Genomic DNA, 23450 nt, shown 5'->3' with positions numbered 1-23450 from the left:
CGTGTTCAGGTAAGTACACACACACACACACACACACACACACACACATCTAAACACTTGCATTCACACACATCAACACACTTGCATACACACATATTAAACACACTTAGAGTAACAATTACAATGATGTAAGAATAGGTCGTTGTAGAGAAGAGGTATACAAATGTCAAAGTGGATTTGTATTTTTCCTTGCCATGAGCAAGTTGAGAATGGTTTTTTTTGTAATTTGCATTTTACGCCGTTATGCTGCCGAAATTTAGAATTTTATATTTGTATTGTCAAGCATATACACACATACACATATATAAACACTTTTATTCACAACATCAACACACTTGCATACACACACATATTACACTTACATTCACACACACATAATCATGCACACATCCACTTGCATACACACACATACATACATACATACACCCATATATATAAACACTTGCATTCACAACATCAACACACTTGCATACATAGCACAAACACATACACAATCATGCATAAAGACACACACATATTACACTTACATTCACACACACAATCATGCATACATCCACACACACACACACATATAAACACTTGCATTCACACACTTTAACACACTTGCATACACACTTACAGTAACAATTACAATGATGTAAGAACAGATCGTTGTAGAGAACAGGTATACAAATGTCAAAGTGGATTTGTATTTTTCCTTGCCATGAGCAAGTTGAGAATGGTTTTTTTTTTTAGTTTGCATTTTACGCCGTTATGCTGTCGAAATTTAGAATTTTATATTTGTATTGTCATTGCTAAGAAGATTTTTGTTGTTTGTGGTTAATAGATTATGGCTCGTACACCATCTAAACGTGGCAGGACAGGTATCTCTCAAAGTAAGTTCAAATACATTAAGCTATTTGTTTTCTTTTCTTTTGTCTCATCATACTCACTAAACTATTTGTGTTCTTATTGTTTTTTGCTTGTAGGAGTAGGATACACATTAAGATCTGGCACTACAGGGCATAGGGCCAATGCACGATCTTCCATTGCTTCTTCCAATGTCCATCGAAATAAAGATATTTTGGGTGATGTGCATGAAGAAGAGGATATATTGAGTGATGTGCATGAAGAAGAGGTGTCCATAGATATTCATGCTACACAAGGTGAATTGGTGGCTCACAGCGTGTCTGAAGCAACAACAATTGTTGCTAAACCTCCCGATCATCCAACAGTATTTGGAAAGGATGTTCATGGTCGAATATTAGAGGAGATTGTAGAGGGTTTTATTGTAAAGAGAGGTGGGGAAACTCCTCGAATTCCTCTTTGTAGATTGATGGAAAATGAAGCCATTAGAGTGGTGGGTCCAGGCACTGAGGGCTTGGTGAAAAGGTTTGAGATGTCTGGATACAGTGTGCTTGGAGCTCCATTTCTTGTGTCATTTAAGAAGCCAGGCCATGATCAACATTATGTTTCTGACTTAGACAAAGATGAATGGGGACCTATTTGGCGAGAAATAAGCGATGATTTTGATAATTCCCTTCCCCTTGAGTGGGAAGACTTAAGGGGAAAAAAATTTATCGTTTGGGATGGTAATCACCGTTTGAAAACTTGGATGCGCTTAATAAAAACACGTAAGTGATTTCTTTTTTGTTTAATGTAAAGTTGACTTGTATTACTCTATGCTTTCTAATTTTCTTTTTTGTTGTTGTAGAATTTTCAATGATAAAGTGGAGACATTGTTCTGTGAAATGTCAATTTGTCTTTGTTGATAGATGTGCAGAGGGGGAGCTTATGCTAGCTTTGCGCTCTCAAAATGAGTAAGCACATTTGTTGTTTTGAACGTTATTGCTATTACTTTATCGATGTCATTCTACTGCCATTTAATTTAAGATATTGTGGTTTAGGATTGGTAGAACCACTGTGAGCACAAATTTTGGGCAGGAGATCTTTTTGTTCCAAAAACTGGCTGTGGCAAGCAAAGATTCTTTAATGAAAGACTTTCCCCAAGATTGGATTCGATGGATAGAGGTAGAGCTTGCTTGTGAGAAGAAGGCATCTAAAGGGAGTTGGTACAACGCTCCTACTCTTTTATTAGCAATGCTCATATGGAAGGTAAATTTTTTGCCTTAAAGTACACTTTTTATGTAATTTCTAAAGCTTGACATTATTTTGTAAAATCTTACTTTTTTTTTTCATTTGCTCTACAAAAGGAAGACTTTGACTTGTCTCTTATCAAAGAGATGCAAGAGATCAATGATCCCTCAATTTCACTGCCAGAAAAGGAAATGGTTGCTCGAGGAAGAATAGAAAAAATATTCAAAGAAAGAGCTTATATGGTAAACACTTTCTCTTCTCCCCGTTTATGTTTGAATTTCTACTAAATTGTAAGTTGACATGTCATTTGAATTTGATATATTTGATTGAAAAATTGATTTGATTTGATCTCGTGCTAATATAACATAGATGTTGGCCATTGCCAACCCCGCCAATGGCCAAGGGTTCTTCTCTTTATTATTTAACTTCAATTGGATAAGAGAAAGGATCAAGTGGGCTTTACAAGAGACAAAGTCCACTCTTTGGCAACTTCTAAAATATCACCAGAGAGGTAATAATTTTTGGATAAAAAATACATATGAAATCATTAAATGAATCAATGCATTTATGGTTTGTTTATTGTTTGCTCTATAGGAAAAAGGAAATATTGCACTCTTTGATGCATTGCCGTGTAGATGATGTTACTTCTGAGCGTTATATTAGTGCAATGAAATTTAGAATGTACTTGCGTAAAGAGTGGTATTGGGGAAGTATCTTGAAGCAATGCTTGAGGATCAAAGGGAAAATGATTGAAGAAATGCCGGAGGGCTTTGAAGCATGGTTTCATCACCAATTGAGGGACCACATTGATAAAGCTTTTGTGGAGCTTTGGAGTAAGCTCAACACAAAAGAGTCGGATGAAAAAATTCCAGAGCTTATGGAATCTTCAAGGAGAGTATTATTCAGGTAATACAATTGATATCTTTATGGTTGTCATTCTATTTTTTACTTAGAGTTTGTATAATAAATAAGTCACTTAGGAAAGGAGCTCAAATAAAGTTAACTGCATTTTATGTAGATGGCTAATTTAGCTTTACGATCAAACTTTGTTGGAGAAGTTGCCAATTGCTGTTGAAAGTTGGAGGGACCTCTCTTGTGAGGAGTGTATGTATCCACTATGGATGAGAGATTATGGTTTGATTGCTTGGGAAATTGAGTATTGCCCTTGGTGGCTAGATTACACTCGAGGCACCTACCCACGTGATGAAGGGAACTTATATAAAGGTTATTTTTGGCATTTATAAAAACTACAAAATTGTTAAAGTGCTCATACTATTTAGATTATGTTTGTGAGAAATATATTTTTGTTTGCTTTAGAGCATGTTCTTGAAAGAAATGAAAATGGTATTGAGGAGATTGGCTCAGCTTCCAAGAAAGCCACCTCTTCGAAAAGAGTAAACAATAGTACAATCTCCTCTATAAAGAAACGATTGGATTTTGTTAGATCCAAGAAGCCCAATAAGTCTCCCAAAAAGAACCAAAAAGGTGCTCAAGGCTCCACAGGTAAACTTGCTTGTATAGATATCTAGCTGTCACTTTCTTTCTTCTCATCAATTCTTGATGAAATATTTTATTTTCTGATTATGCAGTGCCTTCCATAGATTGTGATGTGAACGTTATTGGGAACATGCTAGATGTTTACAAAATTTCTCTCGATGATGAGAAATGGTAAACACATGTGAAAAGAAAGACTAACTATGTGTGGTGTGTGTTGTGAATGTTTGAAATACATTTATTTGATCGTATGCAGGATCTTGGATTTTCTTCATTCAGCCCATGTTGATGGGGAAAAGAGCAATGAAGTGGCCTCTCTTTTGTTTGCGGATTTGCCAACAAACTTTAAAGTTGAAAATTTTTCAGAGAACGAGGTATGCATCCTTCAAAACCACAATGGACAGTCTATGATAGTTTTGGAACTTTAATTAAATTAACAATGCGTATTATGTAGGTCCCTCCATGGAATCAATTCTCTCGAAAATTAAGTAAGAAAGTGGTCGTAATAGCTTCAAAGTATGTGGCAGACAATGGGTGGTACATCACCCTAAGCTCCACTGATCACTTTGGCATTGTGTCCAGCCATGCCATCGAGATGGGATTCAAAATGATGCACACCATCCTTATTTTGATTCCCGATGGTTATGTGCGAAAGACCATTGAGATTGAGAGAGTAAGTAAATTTATTTGTTGATTGAAAAGCATGCTTGTAGTTTTCTTCAATTAGATCACATTCTAATTGTAATTTGTAGGTGGAAACACTATTGCTAGGATTGTTTTATCGTAAGTGTCAACGTCCTATCTACGATCGACGAGATGGAGAGAGCGTGGACAACAACTCTTTCGATGCCAAGTCCGGAATACTGGTGGAGCGCGTCGACGGAGAGTACATTGGAGGACACGCTCTTAGAGGTGCCACCGAGCGTAGCCTTGACTTCTTTCGGTAAGAATATATGCTTCCTACTATGCGTTATTGGACTATGTTACATAAAGTAAAAATACGCATATTTTTTGCTTTTTTTAGCTGGCTTGTGCGGACATTTACTGCGGAGCACACCTACATTGTTGATATGTTTTCTGGATGTGGTGGCTTGGGCAATGTTTGCGTTGAGTTGTCTAGACACTGTCTCTGCATAGATAGTGATCCAGAGGTCTTCCATCAACATCTTTCACGCTTCAAGGCTCCATGTGTACGTGCTATTTCAGCAATTGATGCAGATAGTGATGAGGAGACTGATTGGCAACAATATGAGCCCGGATCACATTGCCCTTGATTGACATCAACATTGGTATTATCTATCATTTTTTCTAGTTTGTGATTTTTATGGAACGATGTGTGACCATGGTGTTTGGGTGCCACTTTTTTGGTATTACTGAAGACATGTTGTTGGTGTTGATCGTCCTTATCAATTTAGCCATGATTTCATATTTATTATACTAGATAGAAGTTTGTTGAGAGCTTTGGATTTACCAAAGTAATATACCAACATATGCTTTTTTGCTTATGTTATTTCTTCTTCCCGTGAGCATTCGTTGCTGCACGGAAGCAAGTATGGAATGGGAATTTTTTTAGTTTGAATTTTCATACCGTTATGCTACCAAAATTTTGATTGCTTATCAATATCATCATGCTTTTTGTTCATGTTTGAAAACATAATCATGATTTCATGTATACAGAAAAGTTAGTCAAGCTTCACAGAAGCAAGTATGGAATGGAAAATTTTGTTGTTTGTATTTTCGCGCCGTTCTGCTGTCGAAATTTTGATTGCTTGTGACTATAATCATGCTTTTTGTTCATGTTTAGAAACATAATCATGGTTTCATGTATACACAAAAGTTAGGCAAGCTTCACGGAAGCAAGTATAGAATAGGAAAGCTTAACAAAAGTTAGGCAAGCTTTCACAGAAGCAAGTATGAAATGGTTTTATTTTTATTTTTATTTTTCACATTGTTATGTTGTCAAAATTTCATTTGCTTGTCAGTATTTCTTTACACTGTCGGTCTAAGAATATATATAGTTTTATATATAATATTTATATTATATATATAATATCTTTTTATTTATTTATTTATATGTATGTGTTTATGTACGTAAGGAGATCTTCAACTCGGTAAAGTGTTTTTAAGTACTTGTTTATACAATATATATAGTTATTTATACGTGTGTGTTTATGTATGTATGCAGTTCTTCAACTCAGTAAAGTGTTCTTAATTACTATTTTATATGCAAGAGTCTATGCGTGTTTCATTACTTTGAGGTCTTCGCCCAAACAAGTACAACCATCAATATTTTTTAGATTCCTAGTTTCAAATTGGCTTATTAGGCATTCATCCTTGTTTGCAACAACACCTACATGGACAGGAAAGTATATTCTACTAAAAGTAGGGTAAATACTAAAGACATGCTCATCTTTTTCTTGCATTATATAAAAAGCTCACATAGATTTTCTTTACATTTTTGGCTTTCAAATAGCTTGTAGTTACATTTGACGGTTTAGTTTAGCTACAAGATATCAACAATACCCTAAATTATGACAGATCTTGAAGATGTGTTAGTAGACCAGGCCGATTAAAAGTATAACAGCTACTTCAATAATAATAAGTCAGACAGAGACATATGAATTATTCTCGCCAAGTCACTGAAGAGTGGAACACCATCATATAGTTAAAATAAGCATCATATAATTAAAATAAGTTGTTTACAAGATTACGTAGGGAATCAAACCTGCACACACACACACACACAGTACAACTTGCATCACACTAGTACAATTTATCATGTGCTAGTGCATATTTATTTAACTATATTATTTAGTGCATAATTATTTAAATCTTGCCTCAATCTTCTACCACATTAGAGCCAGAGATGTCGACCAGGTTGATTGTGCGTTTGCAGACAAGCAAATGGTCAATCTCCGCCTGTAAAGCGGCCCTTCGAGAGCTATCTATGTACCCCCATGTCTCCCACTTGCCCAGAGCTTCTCGCATTGTCTCAAAGCCATCATTGAGTTCCTGGTCTCCGGTGTTGCGAGCGCGATTAAGGTGGTTGAACATCCGGATCGCCTTGTTTGTGTCACGCTCTCTTTGTCTAAACGTCTTCTTTTCTTCAAGGGGTGCGTTGGGGGGGAGTTTGTGAAGCTCTTCATGGATTTTTGCAACTACCTCATTACCAGTACTAGCATATCCTATAGGCATTGTAACAGTACAGGGAAAATGAAAAAATCTCTCTTGATTAGCACCTCCGATTCACTTGTGCAGCATATGGTGCTTGCCTTGTAACATTTATATATAGGCTAAAGCACCATGCTCTCAAAAAGCATTGATAGTGATGGAAGAGTGGCATGTGTTAGTGACATGAGGGGTCCCACGCAGCATATGCTAACTGCTAAATTGGAACGTGCAATAATATATGCATGATTTGTCAATATGAATATTATAATCGTCTACTACTCCACCACTAACTTTTAAAGTGGGGTGTGCAATAAAATATGCATGATTTGTCACTACGATTATTATTCCCCTATAAGATTTATAAGCATCTAAAAGTGCAATGAGTAGACAACACTAACTACCTCTCTAAGGGCTCGGGAAACACTATGATTATTATTCTTCTATGAATACTTTAGGCATATAATAGTGCAATGAGTAACCACCACAAACTGCCTCTCTAAGGGCTCGGAAAACATTATTTGTGGACCCGGATTTGGAACCTTTTCACACGCATATGAACAGGAAAACTCTCTCTCTCTCTCTCTCTCTCTCTCTCTCTCACACACACACACACACACACACACACACACACACACACACACACACACGTGAGTAGAAAACGTGCACACAACCTCCTTCTTCACAACAAAACTCCACTTTCATCTCAATTAAAATGTGGGATATTTTTAGAATATATAAATTAAACCAACACATAAACAATTCTATACCAAGATACTAAATGAAATAATCTGAACCGGCTTGAGAACCTTCTTGCCCAAACTTGAGCCGGACTTTTTTCATTTTGAACCTATCTTTCCTCTCTCCCCCTCATCTCACTCTCTCTCTCTCTCTCTCTCTCTCTCTCTCTCACACACACACACACACACACACACACATGTGAGTAGAAAACGTGCACACAACCTCCTTCTTCACAAAAAAACTCCACTTTTACTTAACTCCACTTTCATCTCAATTAAAATGTAGGATATTTATAAAATATATACATTAAACCAACACATAAACAATTCTATACCAAGTTACTAAATGAAATAATTTGAACCGGCTTGAGAACCTTCTTGCCCAAACTTTAGCCGGACTATCTTTCCTCTCTCCCCCTCATCTCCCACTCTCTCTCTCTCTCTCTCTCTCTCTCGTTGTCGGTACTCTCACACCCCGATCCTATCTCTATTTCACAAGTATGTTTTTCTCTCTCCGTCTAATCCTTCTTCTCTCTCCTTCCCTCGGTACTTATTTAACATACCACAACGCCACCTTAGAGAGCATACATATGATTGGAATCCATGCTTCTATAAACTCGAAAAAGGATCACCTGTAGCAAAAAAACACGAATTGATTAACTCGCAAATAAAATTAACCCCTTTGTAACTATGGTCTTTCAGGTGTATTTTAGTTGTTGTATCGCCATGTCGGAGGTATATGTGGTCATAACCCCAATCTTGGACCATCTTCAATTGTCGCATGAATGGTCGCCCCAAGATGATCTCATAATTGTTCTTTTTGTCGAAATCGACTATTGCAAATGTATGCTCATACTCGATTCCGCACAAAGTGACAATCACTTTTTCTAAGAGTCCTAGAGGCTTCTCCATGAACCCATCTGCCAATTGCAATTTCATCCTGGTAGACCTTAAAGTTGGTTTTCCCCATTTTTTCCAGATTTCCTTGGTGGCGATAGCAACTCTCGCTCCACTATCAAGAATAGCTTTGGAAACTACTCCTTGGAATTCTACTGGTAGCGTGGTGTTTCCATCTTCTCCTTCACAACAACCTTGTTCAATGGTACTGTCCTAGTGTTTAGTTGAGGCTTGTCGAACTCCCTAATCCCTTCCTGTAGCTTCAAGGTGGGGTCTTTCACTCCAAATTTTTCTAGGCATTTACCTACTGTGGTCCACATATTTGTTCTTAACCTTAGGAGTTCTGCTAATGTGATTGTGCATGCCACCGGAGTGGACAACAACTCAATCAGTCCTTGCAAATCCATCACTTTGTTAGAAGAAAGTCTTTGAGATGGGAGTGCTCTCACCTCCGACTTGGCTTCGTACTCTCCTAGGTAAGAGGGTAAATTTCTCAGCGAGTCTGGTTGGCTATGCCCTGAACTAATTGATCCTTGGTCTCCCCCTTGTGAATGTATCTCAAAGTTCATTTGCAATCTTTCCTCAAATTCTTCAATAGGAGGTAAGATTACATTCTTTTCTTTCCCCATGCTATTCAGGTGGTTACTCATCCTATTAGCCTCGTTGACCTCACAGATTTGCTTCCACAGATCATCTAGACCGTTACAGTCCTTACCCATTTCTGCCAATATTTTAGGCTGGAACCCGTCACTTGTCCCATCTGTGGTATTTGGCACTATGATAGGCTCTCCTCTGGACTCATAGGCATTAGTGAGTCTTTCCTTCGTTTCTACATGTTTCTCTAAAGTTGGTTGGATAGGGGTTGGAGCTGGTACCTCATGCCAATTTGCAGGTTTACCCAACGGGTCTTCCATCAATGATTGAGCTGTTTCGATCATCTTTTTACACATATCCAACCTCTGTTTTTCTATTTTTGCATATGGATAAGTCATCCACCTTTGCTCCTCGGTTTGGTTCTTTTTAAGTTTAGCTTCATAAGCTTTTAGAAGTGCATCCAACTGCTCATTTACCTTGTCGGCCCCAGTACAGATCCTCCCGATCCTGCACTTTTGGGCTCTACTATTTCCTTGGGTGCTATGGTTGCCGTGGTGTGTGAGCTTAAGCTAGCTAGATCCTCTAACCTCTCTAATCTCTCCTTTGTATGTTTTAACTCATCGGATAGAGTTGTTTGCTCTCGTTCCTTCCTGGATTTCCTACGTGCCTTTCAAGCTTTCCAAGTGCTTCTCTGATTTCTTGTTTTTGAACTTTGGGCATTGGTTTTTGGTTCTTCAACTATGGGTTCGTTTGTTCTTCTTTGAGCTTGGGCCTGTGTTACCGCCTGGATGGGTATGATTGTTTCATTTTTCGATCCTCCACTGGAAGGTACTATTTCTAAATGTTCAAGGTGGTTTTTGCTCCTTTTTTCGGGTTTTTAGGGCAATCGGGAATCAAATGAGTAATTCCACATTCTTGGCAATACACATTGACTCTAATGATTTCATCATGAGGACAGTCTCTCAGCCAATGGTCTCCACCACACTTGTAGTAGGGTCCCTTGGGTTTTTGAGGTGCTCCTTGAGCTCCTCTTTGTTGATAAGCATGTCTCTGTCCGCCCATGCCTCCATTGGCTATGAACATCAGTGTTCGTTCATCTAAACTATATCTTCCTTCTCCTGCTGCCTATGCAGTAGTTGGTGGTCCTGTATTTCCTATCATGCTCCATGGTTCAGGTGTCGAGGGTTCTTTCGGTGGATAACAAACAGGGTTTTCCGCATATCCATTGGGATCTTCATAATATGCATGCATAGGCACCAAAGCATTATCCTCTAATTCAGTTACTGTTGGTGTGTATCTTATACCAACTAGTAGTAATTTTGGTAGGGTGGTTGTTGCCCCAACACCGGTTGTGGTCTTTCTACACCTACAGGTCCTGGTAGGTTGCGTGCTTGATATCTAGGAATCGGTGGAACTTGAGGGGAAGCTACCCGAACTTGGGGAGCGTAAGGTCTCTCTCTCACATACCCCTTGTTATAATAACATTCCTCGGTCCCATGGTTTTTCCATTTTTGTTCAATAGCACACCACTTGAGCTGTTTAGCCTGGGGTTTGGCGTACAAGTTGATCTTTTTTAGCACTTCATCTACAAGTTGCTCTTGGTTTACAGCTACTTCTCCTTTAGGTGTTGTCTTAGAAGACTTGCTTCCACTTTGTTGTGAAGACGAATCGTCATCAAGGTCCTTGAACTCCCCCTCTTTGTAGACCGCACAATTGTCCCCCAGGTAAAGAGCCTCCTTGGTCAACTCATTCAATGTCGTGCTCCTCTTCATATGTAAGTCTTTCTGGAGATCTGCATTCCTTAGTCCTTGGATGAATATCAGCATAAATCTGGACTGAGTTGGCAGTTCTTTAACAGGATAGAACTTAACATATCTTTTTAGTCTTAGAGCTACCTTTCGTACAGATTATCCATCTTTTTGTTCGAATTTATGGATCTGTGAGACGGTATTATGAGCTATTCCCCTCTGTGAGAATTCCTCGATAAACTCGTCAAACACTTCCTCCATAGACTCAAAGTCTCTATGCTCTACAGAGTCAAACCAAGTGGCAGCATCATCCTGTAGGGTTAGTCCAAACCCTGCAAATTGGGTAGGAAAATCTAACACCTCTTCGGCTCTAATTACACGCACAAAGGCTGCTACATGATCTCTTGGGTCTCTGCTTCCTGTGTATTTCTTGTTTATCCATTTTTGCACTTGAGAAGGCCTAATTCTCCAATGATCTACAAACATCATCATTGGATCTTCCCGTCTTAATCAATATACCTCCTCAGGTCTTCTGTAATAGGATGGTTCCTCTCCCAATGGTGCTCCTAAGCCATAATTTCTAACGGTTCTCGCTGGAGGTGGTTCTTCTCTTCGAACTCGTTCTATGGGTGGTCCTCTAGGCTTTGTCAACCCTTGAGTCTGTGGCTTACTCTCTCCCTGATACCTTGAATAGAGTGGTGGTTCTTGCAAATCCCTTATCCCTCGTGCATCTTGATAACCATCTCGGTTTCGGTCTTGTTCCAATGTTGCACTCTCTTGAAGCCATGCTTGCAATGATGGCTGGTTTGCTGGTTGGTCTTGGTTGTTGAATGCTTACGGTCGGGTGGAATGTGAGGTAGCGTCATACTCATCTGAAAAAGGATTCGTTGACTTACTTGGGGTGTAGGTGGCTCTTGGCACTTCCTCAGGGGAATATGCTGATGCTCTTGGACCTGTTGCCCTTTCTACCTCCTCTAGGAGAATACGTTGGTATTCTCACCAGTATCTATCAACAAAAACTATACCCTTCCCAATAGCAGTTTCATAAGAGAACAAGTAAAGAACCTTGTCTTTGCTTAATTCATTTACATATGGTTCTTTGCTACGAAAGTAAGAGACTATACCCTCACTCTCATGTTTGTAGATTCCCACGCTCTCGCTATAAGTTGGAACCCTGGTTGTTATCTTATCATACATAAAAATAGCTCCATGCCGATCAATGTTTGGTGGCGGTTCTTGAGTGTCTGAAATCATTTTCCCATTCACCACATTATCTCCATATCTGTTGTAATCTTCAGGGTTACTAATTATCAGATAGTGGTTTTCCTTTTTGTCTTGGAATCTATCTCCATCATCATAGACTCCGATTATCTCCAATCTTTGAGCTGGTCTCTCTTCGATACAAATGCACTTGCGTCCTCAGTAGTCACAATAGACTAGGGCTCCCCTTGATTTTGTTCCCTCTAAAAAGATCACAGTGAGCTTGGAATCATTCAAAGGATTTTGGGAGGTGCTTCCTCCTCACATAGGTCCATCATAGGTAAAACCTTCTGGCTGTTGACTACCCATCATGAAGAACGATTTGTTTGATGAAGTGTCAGTATCACTACCTTCCTCAATAATCGGTGCTAGCGGATCTAGCCTTGCCTGAGTTACACTCTCTTCGGTGGACACTAAGCTTCCTTGGTCACGTGCCACCTTCTGGTCTCTAACAATGTATCTTCCCGATCTTAAATTCATCAAACTTATCAATGCAATTTATCACAAATCCAACCACTCACTTGGCAAAGGATCAATTTCTGCATGACTTCTTGCTTTGTTGGGCTGAATATACCTGTACACAAGCGTTTTAATTTCGGCAATCGAGTCAAAGCATTTATCTGCTAGAGGTTACCTTAGTAATGATTGGTATAACTGGAGAGTTAATCTCAACCACTACTGTATTTTATACACTACTGATGTTCTGTATTAGGTCTGCTAATCTGAAACTGTACTTCTCTCAGATGTTGGTCAATTTATGCGAAAAAGTATGAATTCAGTCTTTGCTTCGTCAAATGGGCAAACAAGGTCCAAATTCACTTCTGAAAGAAGTTCTGGAACCCTTAATCCAAATGGAATCTCACTGTCTATCCATAGTCAATTTTCCTTGCAGTATGTCCCAATAGACATCCTACGCGTAGGATGTATCCTGCTGTGTTTTGCCTGGATTTTTGCACTGTGGTTTTCCCTTGTTGTGCTGAGCCTACAACTACTTTTACTTTTTGATTTGGACACCTATTAGCTGGTCAATGAGTCAGAAACCTGTTTCGACAGCCTGTTGCTAATATTGATCACTCTAATCAACTCCAATTTGGACCAAAATTGACTAGGAGACTTGCCTTATGCTATACAACACCTTGCTATGCTCACTGTCAAAGTCTGGCTTCAATTTCTTGCTTTAGACATCCTATGCGTAGGATGTCTTTTTCATCAGAATGGCTTCAAACTCAAAGCTCAAGCTCCCCTTGAGTTGTTGATCACTTTGGTGTACTCAAAATTTGGTTTGGAGTCCAAAATCACTTAGAAGACATCCTACGCGTAGGATGTCTTTTTGGCATGTTTGACCCCAGACTTATCTCACAGCTTCTCCTTGATGTCAGTAACCCAATGGTATGCTTAGATTTTGGTTTGGATTTCAAAAGTTCCAAATTTCAGCTGTTCTTGCCTTTTTCAGTCAAACGTACTAAAGTCCGCTTTGAACCCAACTTTCTCACCCAAATGAGGTGAAACCTCTTTCAATCACTCAATATATCATGCAAGACATACTCATGCAGCCATCTTATGGTTTTGGTCTCAAAATAATGTTTTGGCACTATTTGGGTAGGATGTCCGGCAAGTTTAGTCTATTTGGCCTTATCCTGTCAAGATATGGCCAAACTTCCACTTTCTAGTTGAAATTAGGGTAAACCCTACCTTCTGAACACACTGGTCAACTCAAAATTCCAAAATTCCTCCCAGATTAGCCTGTAGACATCCTACTCGTAGGATGTCTCCTGGCTTAAAATTAATTTTTTTCTCGACAGAAATGCTTCTGATGCTCTGTAGATCTATCAGAAACACTCATAGTAACTTTTGGACTTCAATTAGGTGTTCGAACACACCTTTGCGTCATTTTGCATCTTTTACAAACTTGTAATGACTTTACAAAGCAAGTATACATGCATGAAATGCTCTAGATCCTGAATCATGATGTCCTACTTACTCTACTCCTACTTATCATGTGAAATGGTGATAATGGTGTTTTTGGTTGCTTTTTGGCCTCTCCGGACTCTCAAGCTCTCCTCTCACCACTTCTACCACTCCAACTCCTACTCAAGAACTCGACTACTACCTAAAACTACCTAAGTCTACCTCATCTACCTAAGTCGAAGGATCTAGGCTAGACACACGCTTCCTAGACTCCCTCTAAGACCTAGAGAGTCCTTCACCCTCTGATCCTATCTAAATGTAAAACAAGACTCTTGGCACGACAAAAATGCCAATTCTCAAGGATTAGTCTCGGTCACCTCCCTAAGGTTTTCGTCCCCGACCGCGGCGCCAATGTTGGACGGATACGCCGCGACGGGCGTCAGCACAGCGAGAACTCATCTAACATGTAATGTCAGCTAAGGACGAAGCTCGACCCGCAGGCGCGTGGAAGCAAGCATAAGGTGTTAACCTATACTCGACCAACTCCTAACTAGTTTCTACAGAGGTCTCTACCAATTGCCTAAGCCACAGCCTTCAAGAGTGCATAAGAGGAAACTTCCTACAACGCTTTCTAGAGACGAACACCCATCAAACAATCTCGAAACACCATAGAACTCGAACGAGACCCTACTAATACCAATAGGTCGCTCTCCCTAAGGTCTATGAACCAAAATCCCATCCCAAAACAGCTGGTGCAGAAACACGTAGGATGTCTGGCCGAAATCTGCATGTCTTCGTTTCCAAAATCTAAAGTGCCGAATGTGTAGTTCTACTCAATGTGAACGTGTGGATAACGGATGCTCACCCAAACACCCGATGATGCTCATAGAAAGAGCTCGCAAAACCGGACCGTACACGTGCAATGTAGGTATCGGCGCGTAGCTCTCGTCCAGGGCAACACGCTGCACTTCTCCGCACTCGATGCCGACTACTGGAGCAGACGTAGCTTCAAGATGAAGCTCACACTCTCTTTCTCGTCCACAGTACGCTTACTCACAGACTTCAAAACTTGTTTTTTAAAATGACAAAAGGTTTTTTCATTAAGGTCAAAAAGTGGTATATATACCTTACAATTTCCCAAACCCTAAAGTTCCAAAATCAACCATCTACTCAATCTAACTATCAAAACTGGGATACAATCTGGAAACTTCTGTAAGTCCCAATATTTACAAGGTGAAAAATCGGGTTTTCCTCAATGAATGAATAATTACAAAAAATAATAATCCTCCGAGTAGTTAGTGCCGTGGGGTGTGTCCAGCTTCTAACACCTGCCATACATAGACAAGTCTAACATATCTGTTTTCTTGACTATATGGATGCAAGATGCAGGTGAGAACTCTATCTTGGCTTAAAAAACGTTTAGCTTGCTGCAGTCTGACTTTGAAAATACTTGATGATTCAATTGGGACACTTTTGATACCTTTGTATAAACTCATTTGGAATGATACTTCATTCTTACTATGCTGTACAATTATGAATCAAAGACTGAGTTGATTTTGTACTTATGTTTGCCTTGACATCTTTAGCCAGTTGTCTTTTGAATGTCTTGTTCCTCGGTGTGTTTATTTATAAAAGTAAAACAACTACACACACACACACGCAGGCACGCACACACGCACACACACACACACAAAGTGGTACTTTAGAACTCCTAGCTTATTTTTTAACTCCTAAAGCTTCACTTCAAAATGGTCCACACCATAGGACTTAGCCCATCTTAAGGGACCTATTGGGGTAGGGGTTATTTTTTCCCTAGTTGAGTATCACACACACACACACACTTTAACACCGCCCTATTAAGAAATCCTCAGCTTAGTTAACTCTTGGGATTCTACTAAAATTTACCGCCTATGGCCTCCACCATGGGGCATGGCCCTTGTGACAACTTGAGTGCTGCATTGTGGTACTACCTCGGGCTAACCCGATCGTGAAAGCATTTGGGTTGCCTCTTAAATACACCTTGCAGGCAGCCTCACCATCTTTGCTAGGGATCTCTCCACTTATGGAAATATGCGCGCTATGGAGTTATGGAAACCTCCCTCCTTCCTCTATTTAAAAGGTGAGGGCGCATCTCTGCCCCTCATTTAGCTTTGTTTGTGCTCTAGTTTTTGCATAAAGAAAGTGATTGTGTGATTGTATCTCTACTGCATCAAAGCATGGAGATCTCAACTCAAGTAACACAGGTGGGAAACTTTTTCATTGTTTTTTTTGCACCTACTTTATGGAAATATGTTTGTGGTGCGTTAGAGGGCATGACATTTTGAGGGGTTTTTTACAAAGTATAGTAAGAAACAATGGATTATTTTTCCTGCAAGGATTTAACCCCAACATTGGGGTTCTGATCTCTATTGCGTTTTTTATTTTAAGGATGCCATATCGGTGGTTCTTTTTGGGCATAGCTTACTACCTACTAGCGTTGTTAAAGACTGGTTTTGCTATCATAATGCAAACCTTCCTACTAAATTACTCTTTGGTGGTTTGACCACTATTTTGGTTATGGATTTTACCCTCGTAAGCGATACAAACTAACATTTTTTGGATACATATTAATTTGTTCGCAGGCTGTCTGGCTAACTGGTGCCTTGTTGCATGGGTTATTGATCTATGACTGGCTAAACCATACTTGTTTATTGATGATGAACTTAAAAAGGGGGGGGGGGGGGGGGGGGTGTTCCACCCTCTGCACAACAATAGCGAATATACTCTTGGGCCGGTTGGCACGTTATTGCAGTTTATGGACATATCTTTACAAACACTGTAAAGGGAAATTCATTTGTCTTGGGCTACTGCTGACTGCTACTTAGGTTGGGTTTTTTTGAACAGAAAGGGGTTTTATCATTACGCAATGCTGTTTGACATCACTATGGTATGGGAAGTTGCCAGGACTGCATTCCGTTACATCTTTTGTGACGGTTCCTAAATTCTGGCTAATTCACTACTTTTCGATATTTACCTGGGCATTATGGTTTTGTAATTGGGATGTAAATAGGGCCTGACCCTACTGCATACGGGTGTTAGATGGTTCTTTTTTGCTAAAATTGTTGTGCTAAAAGTGCTACAAGGATCTCCTTCTTTCATTCACATAAGGAATTGGTTACTGTATAGCATAAACTTTTGTTGACACATGTTCTTAGTTCAATTGAGCAAGGGCTTCTTGCCACCTAGGTTGGCCATAAGAATGTATAAGGTTGGTGACTTGCAAAATGATGAGTTTGGATTACATGGTGGGCCTAAACTTTACCCAACTTAGAGCAAACATTGAACTAGCCTATGGCTGGATCGGAACTACTAAAGGAATTCTTTTATACTAAAGAAAACCTATTGCATAAACTTCATATAATGGTGCTGTAATTAAACCAAGAAGATAAAGTGTGATGATAAAAGTGGGGGGATTCTGACACTTGGATTAGAAGGGGTGATGGTCTTCTAATCAAAATGATGTAAAATTCTTCTCTAAATTAGAAATTTTTGGGCTCTTTTTTTGGAACAACATGTACTATGGACTTAGCTTGTAAAAGGTTAAATAAATTTTGTAAGATGGACATGGATAATAACTAGTATAGTCCATTAATACATGTAAAACACATCAAAGGCAAACTTATCTGTTTTCTTGTTTGGATGGATGCAGGTAAGGACTCTATCTTATCTTGGAAGGTTTTTTGACTTTGGCAAGCTATCCGACACTGGATTACACACTCACTTACTACTCGGGAAGTTCATTTTCTATCTGTTATATATTGGAATGAGACCTCATTCTTACAAACATTATACAAAAATAATTCTAAGACTGAGTTGTTTTTGTACTTATCTTTTCGTTTTTCTAAAGCCAACTGTCTTTTGAATGTAAAAGTTCAATTATATCTTATTATTTATGGTAACACACACACACACACGCTCGCACGCACGCACACACACACACACACACACACACACACACACACACACACACTCACTCGTGGAGTTAGAGGAGGTTCATGCGAGGCAACGCGAGGTGACGAAGTGACGAACTGCGATCGACACCATGAAACTTGTGAATCAGAAGACCAAAGGTAATAGAATGTTAAATTCAATATCTACACATACTCTTGTACGCTTAGGAAAACACTTTCTCTCTTCAAAATCCATAAATTTTCTCTGTTTAGAAATTATTGTGTTCCTTGATACTAGGTAGCATGAAACTCTTGCATGTATGAAGCCTTTAGGAATGACATGCTTCTCTGAATGTCATAGAAATCTCACATGCATGCTCATTACACAGCCATACCTACCTTATCTGTGCATGCATGGACCTAGATGAGCAAGTATCATTAGAGAAACTTTTACACATAATTGTTCATAGGTCATTAGATTCAGTAAATTAGTGATACGATACTATACAATCATGTAATATTATAGAATTTACTAACTGGCAACTAATTATTAATAAATTAACAGTTAAGTATGTATCTGGTCAAAGTTTTTACATCACTAATTTTATAATTTTACAAATTACTTTCTACTAAGGAAAAATAATCATCATGATTTTTACTTGAAGTTCTAAAGATATTTTTTAGCCTAGAATAATACTTTTAGACAAAAATAAATAGAAATTACACTAGAAATAGATAATTTCAGCCTAGTAAAACTAGAAAAACACTAGCAAATACCATTTGGAAAAAAATTCAAGATTTTTATAGAGATTCTTCAGACTTTTTTTATTGCTGAAAATTTTCCTCTGGTTTTAATATGCATGCATAATTTAATTTTTGCTAAATTACTTATAAAAGTAAAATTTTCACTTGCTTTCAGGGACAAATGAGTCCACCAAATCCTACACAAATTAGCCTATTAAATTATGAGATGTTTTGACTAAAATTATCCTCGGACTCATGCTTAGCATGAGGAACTTCTTTTTCCCACAAATTCTATTTTTGAGTTGCATAATGGGTCCTCAAAGTCTCAAAGAAGAACCATAAAGAAGATGGCCCATGCCATGCTCTAGTAGTCGAAGTGACTCAACCACCATAGTAGAACATTGTCATAAATCCAAACTAGGTACCAATAATTTTAAGTTTTATGCATCATAGATAAGCATGACCTAGTGGAGCTTAGGAAATCGTAAGGAAAACACTAGCTGTATAAACCAAAGCGTATGCTGTTGTTAATAGAAACTTAGGTAGAAATTCCACTTGATTTTAAAAATATTTCTTGTGTCAAGTTTGGGTGAAAAAGAGATAGATTGCTGAATAGAGACAAAATCAACTGGATGGCAGCTTGATGCCTCGTTGGTGCGCGATGCGGGTTTGTGTCCATGCCGCGTTGGTGTTCATGCCGCGTTGTTGCACGATACCGTGTTGGTGCATGATGCTAGGTTGGTTCTCGAAGAGGGTTGTTGCATTGAACTGAATAATTGATTATGAATAAGGAAACCTTTATATAAAGACTCTGTTGGTGCAGAGGAAAATATTGAACTATTGCAGGTCGGCCATGATTAGCCGTTGAGTCTAATAAGTAGGCTATTTTCAGTAGAAATTGTCTGCATAAAGACTGTCTTGGTGATGTTTGAAAATATTACTATTAGAAGGAAAAGCATGTAAGGAATTAATTAAGGAATTGCTTATAAATGTTACGGAGTGTGGTAGTAATTAAGAAACAAAGACAAGGGTGTGTGTGGGGTGAAAAGCGGGGATTGTTCTAAAACCAATCGTCGGATGGGTGGACCCGATAAATCTGGTGCTTTCCACAAATGTGGACTTAAATGATAATAGATAACGTAGAAACCTTAGGGGTTCAACTGACAACTGTGCCTCACACTCGATGAGGAAAAAAGCGTCAGTCTATGAACCAAGGGTTCTAGTAATTTGAAATTCCAAAACAAATAAGCAACCCCTTTTAGGGTAACCTCGCTAAAGGATATGTAGAGTTAGGGCAGCTCCCTTGATTGTTCCTCCGCTTTGCATTGCAGAGTCAGACTGGATGTGTTGAGCTCTCCCAGTCACCGATCTTAGACGGTCGGGGACGTTACAGGTGGTATTACAGCCTAGGTTAAGCCTAGGTTAACGATAGGATGTAGATAGAAAGACATTATTTTAATATCCATTACTGTCTGCTTATGATTTCTAAATTACTCTATTTAATTGATTTCATATTCCTACATATATATATAACACGTTTTAGGATCAGCATGAGACATACATGCGATTTCAAATACTCAACATCATGTATCTGATAGTTCGTTGATAAAACAACTACTAATTTTGCAAAAGAGTCATGAGGATTTTAGAAGTATTGACCACTCCGCATTTCACCAGGATCCAGCAAGGATGGTACAAAACCTAGTGGGTTCATGGAGACACTTTCACCGGTAGGACCAAAAGCCTAGGCAATTTGAGTAATGATCTCCACCGCCTCAAATGGTGTGAAGATTTTAAGCCGGTCCATTACTATATCTTTTGGCCAGCCAACTTCAGGACAATGATCACAGACGGAAGCATTAAACTCAAGCGATGGGTCTATGACAAGGTCATTGCAGCTGTTCCAGGAGATAGAGTGGTTTTTATGGGGAGAAGTAGCCACTTCGCAGGCAAGGGATGGATGACCGGATTAATGCAACTTCCTACCACCTATGGATTCCTAGCCCTTGCTAGAGAACCCCCTGTGTTTCTATCTAAAGAGCGCACAAGAATATCATGGCTATGATTATACACCAAAAAATTAAACTTATTATCATAATTTTTAATAAGGTCATGGATCCCATCATTGTAAAAGGTTCTTACATAAATACAAGACATCGGTTCTTTCTCGTAATTTTTCTCTTGAGTGGTGATAAATGGTTTAATTATGAGCTTGTTGGGATTTGGTGATCCCTGTATGTTTTAAGATAGTCGTTGGTGCGACTAATGCTGTGGGCTGAAAACCTGTTGATGCATGTGAAATGATGGATCAAGCTCTAGTAAAATTTTTACTTCAGTGATGTTCAATTTTGAGAAGTGATTAATGGATAACCTGTTGAACATATACTTGACTTCTTTCTTGTGTAACAGAACCAAGGACAAATGGAAGCCCAAGCGGCTCTCTACATGGAAGGACATGAGAAGAAGTTTCTCTTGAAGCCGAGGCAGCCCCCTTCTTTGAAGGGTGAAGGGGCTAATGTTGAAAAGGATGATGAGGTGTGGATAGAATCCATGGATAACTACTTTACTGCCGCTAAGACAACATAAGCAAATTACTTTACTGCCGCTAAGACAACATAAGCAAATGGATAACTACTTTACTGCCGCTAAGACAACATAAGCAAATTGATCCATGCTGGGAATGTTTTGGTTGATGTCAGAAGCAAAGTTATGGTGGTAACAGTACTGCCATGACAAGGGTGTTGCGGAATATCCCGAGTCTTGGGATGAAATGAAATAGAAACTTAGAGGAATCTATTTGCCCCCTGTTCATCAATCTTTGAAGATGAATGAGTTCTTTGATTTAAAGCAAAATGAGCTGACCCTGGAGGAGTATTTCTCCAAGTTTGTTACATTGAGGAGGTATGGACCAGTTTTGACAAACAAGCAACAAGTGGCCCGATTTTTCCAAGGATTAAATGTGCCTTTGGATGCTCAACTTGGAGCCATGCAACCCACATCATTGCAGGATGCACTGTTGCATGCTAAGCCTTTGGTCAAGAAGAGGAGATTTCAGCCAACCAATTCTAGTGAGACCTAGAGAAGAATTAATCTAGCCAGATTCCAAGGGAGAAGACCCCAATTTTATGTAGCACTTGCCATGAAACAAGGACAAAGAGAGATATGATGTTTTGAGTGCAATGAACTAGGGAATTACAGGCGATAATGTCCTCACCTGGCATTTAATGCAACAATTGAAGCTAGACCTGGTGGGAATCACCAGGGAGGAAGAGCTGGAGGACGTGCATACGGACATGGAAGAGGCCGTGGTTGAGTTGCTATAGATGATGGCACAGGAAGACCTACTCGAGGGAATGCTCATGCGGTAAGAATAGAGCCAATCCTATGCCAGCATTAGCTGTACACTAAGGAGAGAAAGTGTATCTTTTCATCCCCAAATATGAAATACTTGGGATTTATAGTATCAAACTGATGGAATTTCAGTGGATCTAGCCAAGGTTAAAGATATTGTGGATTGGCCATGACCCCGAAATGTTAGTGAAATCAGAGAATTTCTTGGTATAATAGGCTGGTATAGCATCTTCATCAAAGATTATGCTGCAATTGCTTCCCCTTTGACTAATGGGCTAGAGATTTACTTTACTGACTGGTCACAAAATCTTGTTCAGTGGATTTTTACTCAACCTCTACTTAATATGAAAGAATGACGGTGGGTTGAATTACTTCAAGAGTTTGACTTTGCAATTGTCTATAGGCCATGCAAGAAGAATTCGATAGCGGATGCCATGACCCATAAAGCCTTTGTAAGATTAATCTCTATGCCTCGTAACCCAGATTTGATCAAGGTAAGGGAATCGTGAAGGATAAGAAACCTCAGAATGAAGCATCACTACAACACTATGATGTCAAAGATGGGTGCTTATATTATAGACATAGATTGTGTGTGCCAAAGAATGCAACCTTAAGATTAACTATCCTTTATGAAGCTTATGATAGTGCAACATTTGGACCTCCAAGCTATGCCAAAACTCTCAATACAGTAAGAAAGAGATTTTATTGGCAAGGAATGAAAGGAGATGTACTAGGGTATGTTCACCAATGCTTAATTTTCCAAAGAGTAAAAGCTGAAAGGTTAAAACTCCCATGGAAACTTCAACCTCTAGATATACCTCAAATGAAGTGGGAGTGTATCAGTATGGACTTTGTATCCGGCTTACCTAAAGTTCAGGGAGGATATGACTCCGTAATGGTAGTCGTGGATATGTTGACTAAAGTTTCCCACATCATCCCGATAAAGACTACCTATACTGCCTCAGATGTAGCCCTACTCTTTGTCAAGGAGAGTTTTTGATCTCATGGACTTTCAAAATGGATAGTAAGTGACCGAGATACTAAGTTCACTTCCAAGTTTTGGACTTCACTATTTATAGGCATTGGTACCGTGTGAATCAAGCCATTGAAGACATCCTAAGAGCATATTGTGGAAGAGAACCTAACAAGTGGATCCAATACTTGCCCCTAGTGGAATTTGTGTATAATGCATCCCACCATCAAAGTATTGGAATGACACCTTTCTATGCACTTTATGGTCAGGATTGTTTATCACCTTTAAATTTCTCATATCCAACTATAAGTGTCGAAGCTTCCAAGAAGATCCTAGAAGATATGGAGGCCCATACTGAGACAATACATAAAGACATTCAAGCTTCTAAGGATCAACAAAAGAAGTATGCAGACCAAAGAAGATCAGAAAGAACCTTCAAGCCTGGCGATCAAGTTTTCTTGAGAATAAAGCCAAAGAAAATTAATCTATCTTTGGGAAAGTATAAGAAGCTTAGCTACAGATCTTATGGACCCTATATAATAGAAAAGAACATAGGAAGTTAAGCCTA

General features: G+C 39.0%; 1 protein-coding gene across 1 annotated transcript; it reads left to right on the top strand.

Annotated features, from left to right (window-relative positions):
• The first annotated feature begins 3359 nt into the window (after nt 1-3359).
• On the top strand, nt 3360-19338 carry LOC147461720 (uncharacterized). Its single transcript, XM_086506127.1, has 4 exons — nt 3360-3579; nt 3666-3744; nt 3827-3944; nt 19198-19338. Exons 1-4 carry the CDS (start codon nt 3360-3362, stop codon nt 19336-19338), a joined length of 558 nt encoding a protein of 185 aa, XP_086362253.1.
• The last annotated feature ends 4112 nt before the right edge of the window (nt 19339-23450 follow it).

Source organism: Adiantum capillus-veneris, chromosome 3 (genome assembly GCF_014529385.1).
Source record: "Adiantum capillus-veneris isolate H3 chromosome 3, ASM1452938v2, whole genome shotgun sequence".
NCBI lineage: Eukaryota > Viridiplantae > Streptophyta > Polypodiopsida > Polypodiales > Pteridaceae > Adiantum > Adiantum capillus-veneris.
Note: the sequence above shows the minus strand (reverse complement) of the source record. Positions and strands in the feature narration are given on the sequence as shown.

What these genes read in the sequence shown, in the direction of transcription:
- LOC147461720 (XM_086506127.1), top strand. Translation starts at nt 3,360, where the DNA reads ATGTTTGTGAGAAATATATTTTTGTTTGCTTTAGAGCATGTTCTTGAA. An exon ending in TCTCTCGATGATGAGAAATG is followed by an intron (nt 3,745 to 3,826) that starts GTAAACACATGT and finishes GATCGTATGCAG; the next exon opens with GATCTTGGATTTTCTTCATT. An exon ending in AAAATTTTTCAGAGAACGAG is followed by an intron (nt 3,945 to 19,197) that starts GTATGCATCCTT and finishes ACTGGATGGCAG; the next exon opens with CTTGATGCCTCGTTGGTGCG.